At 42.7% G+C, this 7,113-nt stretch overlaps 1 protein-coding gene across 1 annotated transcript; it reads left to right on the top strand.

Annotated features, from left to right (window-relative positions):
- Window positions 1-715: 715 nt before the first annotated feature.
- LOC123997948 lies at window positions 716-3,375 on the top strand. Its single transcript, XM_046302699.1, has 3 exons — window positions 716-919; window positions 1,141-1,772; window positions 1,991-3,375. Exons 1-3 carry the CDS (start codon window positions 911-913, stop codon window positions 2,337-2,339), a joined length of 990 nt encoding a protein of 329 aa, XP_046158655.1. The 5' UTR covers window positions 716-910; the 3' UTR covers window positions 2,340-3,375.
- The last annotated feature ends 3,738 nt before the right edge of the window (window positions 3,376-7,113 follow it).

A 7,113-nucleotide genomic window follows, 5' to 3' on the forward strand; every position in this document is an offset into this window, starting at 1 on the left:
ATAAAACATCTAAAGGCACGAGCTTGAAGCTAACACCAGAAGATCCGGCATGGGGTGGAACGAGATTGAGAAGACAGCGCAGAACAGAGTGTGACGGAGAGGAGTTGAAAAGCTGCTTTTCAATGTCTTTCCAGCAACAACAACAAAAAAAGACGTATTTTCAACGTGTTGTGCTCATAGACCCGTCGCTTTACCAGGGAGCATCCCAACGTCTAAATGTAAATCATGCTCTGCAGCAGTGATGTATGATTTATTCCGAAACAATTAATGTCGAAAATAAATGGGATGTAAAAGCTGTAAGATCATGACATGTTGGCTTTGCCTGCCATTCCAGTGAAATTACAAATGAGTTAATTAATATGTTAATCAGACCATGTTATTTTTTTGTTTACGCTGGCCACTGGAACAGCATTAGATTTCTCATATTTCTAATTGCATGTCAATGATGCTATTGAGCACATTTGGGCAGGAATTTGTATGCAAATGTCACGTAAAAGGGGTTGGCTGGTGAAGTATGCACGTTTCTTTGAATGAGAATGATCGATATTTTATATATATATATATATATATATATATATATATATATATATATATATATATATATATATATTTTGGGAAGATTTAAATGATATCACACAGGGATAACTGCAAAGCTGGACATATTAGAAAACTCAGTGCAAAAGCTGAGACCGATAAGGTTTATAAGGTTGCGCATTGAAATGGAGGCAACGCCACTATTCCATGCGCTCTTTTATGACGTTTCATTCCAGAATCTGTTGGTAGATAAATTCCAACAAATAAATTCGATAGGCTATCACTTGGATGACATTTCAAACAAGATCTTTCATCGCAGACTTCCATTCAGCGCAAACTAAGATTAATCCAAACTTCTCAACAAAGGAAATCAAAAATGGGCAACGTGAGTAGGCAAATGTACTTGCTCGTTTTTCAGTTGTTGACAGGTTTACTGTTTCGAGGTAACCCTAATAATACATTTTTTAATAAACAATTCGACAGGTTTGGCCTGTAGGCTTAAAAAAAGCCATCCTTACTAGTGTAGAAACGATTCCCAGAGCCTTTCAAATCATGATGTCCATGTATTTAGAAATTCCAATTGTTAACTCATAACACACTTTTCAGATTTGGGAGTCCAACCTGTGTGTCCATCCCACAAATCCCTCAGCAATCAGGATGATCCTGAGAAGGGTTGGTTTGCCAGGCTCATCTCAGAAGGCTGTGTGGAGTCCTGTGCTGACCCAGCTGTCCCAGAGTGCTGTACACCATGTGGAGGCCAATGCCAGTCATGACCTTCCCTGTCCCCTGACAGTGGAGCTGTTGAAGGCAAGAACTCTTTACATTCCTTGGTTGAAGGATAGTCCTACTGTCAATCAGGAAGTGAGCCAGCTCAAGAGACCTAAACTGTCATGCCCCAAGTTGACCCAGCTGTCCCAGGGTGCTGTGCAGCATGTGGAGGCCGGTGCCAAAGCCAGTCCGGTATCCTCGTACCTTTCTTGGAAGAGGCTGAAGGATTTTATTGCGAAACAGAAGAAGGTGAGCCAGCCCAAGAGGCCTAAACTGGTCCCCAGCATCAGGGCCCCCAAGGACCCCAGCCCACTACGACAGAAGCAGCCGCGACAGAGGAAGAGGTCAGCCGATAAGGTGGATGGCAGCAGGGGGTGCACGAGAGCAGCCAAGAAGGACATCTCTGGAGATCTGGCCCAGCTCAAGCCTGGTCAGTCCACAGGAGACGCCTGGAACAATACAGACACTGGGTAATTATTATTACAGCTAATACTGTATTATGGAATTTGTATGATTTTTTTAATTTAATGACCCAATATAATTCAATAACTGATTTCCCTTGAAGACTACAAACAAGGTAGGTTCCATACTGTACAATGATAGAAGAGTTGGCGACAACACATGCCAGTACAGTATGGAACCAGGCCAGGAACAAGGTGTTATGTGAGGCTGTGTTTGTATCCTATAGAGCTGAAGAACCTCGTCGTCAGGAGGTTATGAAGAACCTGACAGGTCTGTGGGGCAGCACTGGGCAAGGCCAGCCTCAGCCGACTCCACGAGCCAACCGTCTCAGCCCCTCCCTGGCCCAGTACTTAGCCTCCACTGTCACACCGAGGACCTTTGACCTCCAGATAATGGGCATGACCTCTGACCTAATGGACTTCTTGGACATGCCCGAGGAGAGACTGTCTATAGAGCTTTGGGACCTCGGGGAGGGCACAGGGGACCAGCGCTACAAAGCCAACTGGCAATTCTCCGAGGAGCACGGCAATGTGCTGATGGAGGGAGTCTGGCTCCAGAAAGATGACAACTGGTAATTTGGAGACCTCAGCTCGCCCAAACGCTTCCTCAGTAGGAAAGAGGAGGGAGCTTATCTGCTGATATTCATTCATTCATTCATATGCACACATCAGTAAAGGCTTTGAGGAAAATAGAAATTGCAATTGGAAGTTCAGTTTACTTTTTGAATTTTATAGGAATTGACACTAATCCCGGAACAAATACACACAGGCTCACAGGCACACACAAAAAAAGGTTGACTCTTGAGGATTGCAGTATCTTATCATTTTTATATACAATTAATATTTTCATTAGCATAAATACAGTCATTCTTGTGTTTTTATTCTTCTTTAAAATCCTGCTATGACAACCAGAGAAGTGTAGCATTGTGGGGTTGCTGTGTCTGTGCATTTGATTAGTCTAAAACGTCATGAACTGATGGTGTCACAGGTAGGATCTGAACCCTGGTCTACTGCGTGAGAAACCACCATCTTAACAATTAGGCCAATAGATAATTCCTCCATTACACTGGCATAAGGGCCACTTATCGGAATGAATCTCTACCAGGTATAGTAGGACAACATATTTAATAACTGATGTGTCATATTACTTCCCCCGAAAGGAATATAGATGTGTTGATCCCCAGGATGGGATATATGAGGATGATATGTCCAGTCAAGCATCCAGACGCATGAAATAAATTAGCTTCCAAAATGCACTTGATTGCTGAAATAAATGGATTTACGTTAATGATTCTATATTTTATTTGCTTTTATACAGCGCATGGTTATCTTTGAGCTTGTGAAAAAGTGAGTTTGTTTCAGTGTCAATTGGCGCTTTTTTTACTCATTCATCTAGTGTGTTATTTAAATGACAGATTTGCGTTGGGGTTTTGGTTAATTCAGATGGTATTTACAGTGCTTTCAGAATTCACACCCCTTGACTTTTTCCACATTTTGTTGTGTTACAACCTGAATTTAAAATGGATTCAATTGAAATGTGTTTTGTCACTGGCCTGCAAACAATGTCCCCATAATATCAACGTGGAATTTAGTTTTTTTAGAAATGTTTACAAATTAATAAAAAATTTAAAGTTGAAATGTCTTGAGTCAATAAGTATTCAACCCCTTTGTAATGGCAAGCCTAAATAAGTTCAGGAGTATAAATGTGCTTAACAAGTCACAAGTTCCATGGCTAAGTTCCGTGTGTGCAATAATAGTGTTTGACATGATTTTTGAATGACTACCTCATCTCTGTACCCCACACATACCATTATCTGTATGGTCCCTTAGTCGAGCAGTGAATTTCAAACAGATTCAACCACAAAGACCAGGGAGGTTTTCCAATGCCTCACAAAGAAGGTTTGGTGTATCAATACACCCAGTCACTACAAAGATACAGGCATCCTTCCTAACTCAGTTGCCGGAGAGGAAGGAAACCGCTCAAGGATTTCACCATGAGGCCAATGGTGACTTTAAAACAGTTACAGAGTTTAATGGCCGTGATAGGAGAAAACTGAGGATGGATCAACAACATTGTAGTTACTCCACAAGATTAATATTAATGACAGATTGAAAAGAAGGAAGCCTGTACAGAATAAAAAATTACCAAAACATGCATCCTGTTTGCAAAAGGCACTAAAGTCTTCCTCTCCGCATTTATAAAATTGCTTATTCCAGTTATTAATAAGCATGCACTCCTTAAAAGTACTTTAACAACTGTTAAATCCCCATGGATTGATGAGGAATTTAAAAAATTGTATGGTTGAGAGGGACCAGGCATAAGGAATGGCAAATTAGTTTGGCTGCACAGCTGTCACTTGTGCTCCCTCTCCGGCCTCTAGGTCACCAGGCTGCTCATTATGGCGCACACCTGTCACCATTGTTACGCGCACCTGCAGGTCATCAGACTCACCTGTACTCCATCACTTCCCTGATTACCTTCCCCATACAGTGGGGAGAACAAGTATTTGATACTTACAAAGCATGTAGAGGTCTGTAATTTGTATCATAGGTACACTTCAACTGTGAGAGACTGAATCTAAAACAAAAATCCAGAAAATCACATTGTATGATTTTTAAGTAATTAATTAGCAGTTTATTGCATGACATAAGTATTTGATACATCAGAAAATCAGAACTTAATATTTGGTACAGAAACCTTTGTTTGCAATTACAGAGATCATACGTTTCCTGTAGTTCTTGACCAGATTTGCACACACTGCAGCAGGGATTTTGGCCCACTCCTCCATACAGACCTTCTCCAGATCCTTCAGATTTCGGGGCTGTCGCTGGGCAATACGGACTTTCAGCTCCCTCCAAAGATTTTCTGTTGGGTTCAGGTCTGGAGGCTGGCTAGGCCACTCCAGGACCTTGAGATGATTCATACGGAGCCACTCCTTAGTTGCCCTGGCTGTGTGTTTCGGGCCGTTGTCATGCTGGAAGACCCAGCCACGACCCATCTTCAATGCTCTTACTGAGGGAAGGAGGTTGTTGGCCAAGATCTCACGATACATGGCCCCATCAATCCTCCCCTCAATATGGTGCAGTCGTCCTGTCCATCCCCAAATAATTATGTTTCCACCTCCATGCTTCACGGTTGGGATGGTGTTCTTGAGGTTGTACTCATCCTTCTTCTTCCTCCAAACACGGCGAGTGGAGTTTAGACCAAAAAGCTATTTTTGTCTCATCAGACCACATGACCTCCCATTCCTCCTCTGGATCATCCAGACGGTCATTGGCAAACTTCAGACGGGCCTGGACATGCGCTGGCTTGAGCAGAGGGACCTTGCGTGCTCTGCAGGATTTTAATCCATGACGGTGTAGTGTGTTAGTGGGTTTTCTTTGAGACTGTGGTCCCAGCTCTCTTCAGGTCATTGACCAGGTCCTGCCATGTAGTTCTGGGCTGATACCTCACCTTCCTCATAATCATTGATGCCCCACGAGGTGAGATCTTGCATGGTGATTGACGGTCATCTTGCACTTCTTCCATTTTCTAATAATTGCGCCAACAGTTGTTGCCTTCTCACCAAGCTGCTTGCCTATTGTCCTGTAGCCCATCCCAGCCTTGTGCATGTCTACAATTCTATCCCTGATGTCCTTACACAGCTCTCTGGTCTTGGCCATTTTGGAGAGGTTGGAGACTGTTTGATTGAGTGTGTGGACAGGTGTTTTTTATACAGGCAACGAGATCAAACGTCGGAGGGGGTACTGTCACTTGTGCTCCCTCTAGCGAACTGTATTGCCACTCCTATTTGCCATCTATTCAATCTAAGCCTACAGGAAAGTGTGTGCCCTCCGGCCTGGAGGGAAGCAAAAGTCCTTCCGCTACCCAGGAATAGCAAAGCACCCTTTACTAGCTCAAACAGCCCACCAATCAGCCTGCTACCAACCCTTAGTAAACTTTTTTGAAAAAACAATTGTGTTTGACCAGATACCATGCTATTTCCCAGTAAACGAAGAATCAACTTTCAGCACGCTTATAGGAAAGTGCGCTCAACATGTTGGGCACTTATGATTGGCTGAAAGAAATTGATAAGATAGTTGGAGCTGTTTTGTTAGACTTCACTGCAGCTTTTGACGTTATCGATCATAATCGGCTACTGCAAAAACGTACGTTTTATGGCTTTACATCTCCTGCTACAGCATGGATCGAAAGTTATCCGAACACAGATGGTGTTTTTTTAATGGACGCCTCTCCAACATCATCCAGGTAGAGTCAGGCATTTCCCAGGGCAACTGTCAAGGCCTCTAATTTTTCTTTTTTTTTACTAATGACCTGCCACTGCCACTGAATAAAGCCTGTGTGTCTATGTATGCTGATGACTCAACACTATACACGTCAGCCCTCCACAGCAAGTGAAATCCCTTCAACACTTAAGAGCTGCAGTCAGTTTTAGATTTGGTGGAAAGTAGTAAACTAGTCCTACATTTTTCCAAAACTAAAAGCATTGCATTTGGGACAAATCATTCACTTAACCCTATATCTCAACTAAATCTTGTAATTAATCATGTGGAAATTGAGCAGTTTCCGCAACGGTAGCTAAGATGAGGAGAGTTCTCTCCGGAATAAAGCGTTGCTCTGTATTCTTGACATTGCCATCAACAAAACAAGTCCTACAGACCCCTAGTTTTGTCACACCTGGACCACTGCCCAGTTATATGATCAAGTGCCACAAAGAGGGACATAGGCAAATTACAGTTTGCCCAGAATAGAGCAGCACGGCTGGGCTTAAATGTTCACGGAGAGAACAACAAGATGCATGTTAATCTGTCCTTGCTCACAGTGGTGGAGAGATTGACTGCATCACTACTTGTCTTTGTGTGAGGTATTGACATGTTGAAAGCACAGAGTTGTCTGTTCAAACGACTAGCACACAACTCAGACACCCCATGCATACTCCACAAGACATGCCACTAGGGGTCTCTTCACAGTCCCCAAGTCCAGAACAGACTGGAAAAAGTACAGTACTACAAAGGGCCATGACTACAGGGAATTCTATTACACATCAATTAACTCATGCAAGCAGTCAAATCAGATTTGTTTTAAACAACGCCTTATGGAACAATGCGGACTTGAGGAGACCCACACACATGCACCCACACACACACGCCAGAGCATGCACTCTACAAGTGTATGTATTGGTGCTGTTATAAATGTTGTATTTTAGATATGTAGTGGTGTAATAATGTTATATGTACTGTTTTATTGAATTTTAGTTTTTTTTCCATCATTTGTTTGGACCTCAGGAAGAGTAGTTGCTGCCTTGGCAGGAACTAATGGGGATCCATAATAAACCCCATGTAGAGTAGT

The sequence above is a fragment of the Oncorhynchus gorbuscha genome, linkage group LG15 (assembly GCF_021184085.1).
Source record: "Oncorhynchus gorbuscha isolate QuinsamMale2020 ecotype Even-year linkage group LG15, OgorEven_v1.0, whole genome shotgun sequence".
In the NCBI taxonomy this organism is placed as follows: domain Eukaryota; kingdom Metazoa; phylum Chordata; class Actinopteri; order Salmoniformes; family Salmonidae; genus Oncorhynchus; species Oncorhynchus gorbuscha.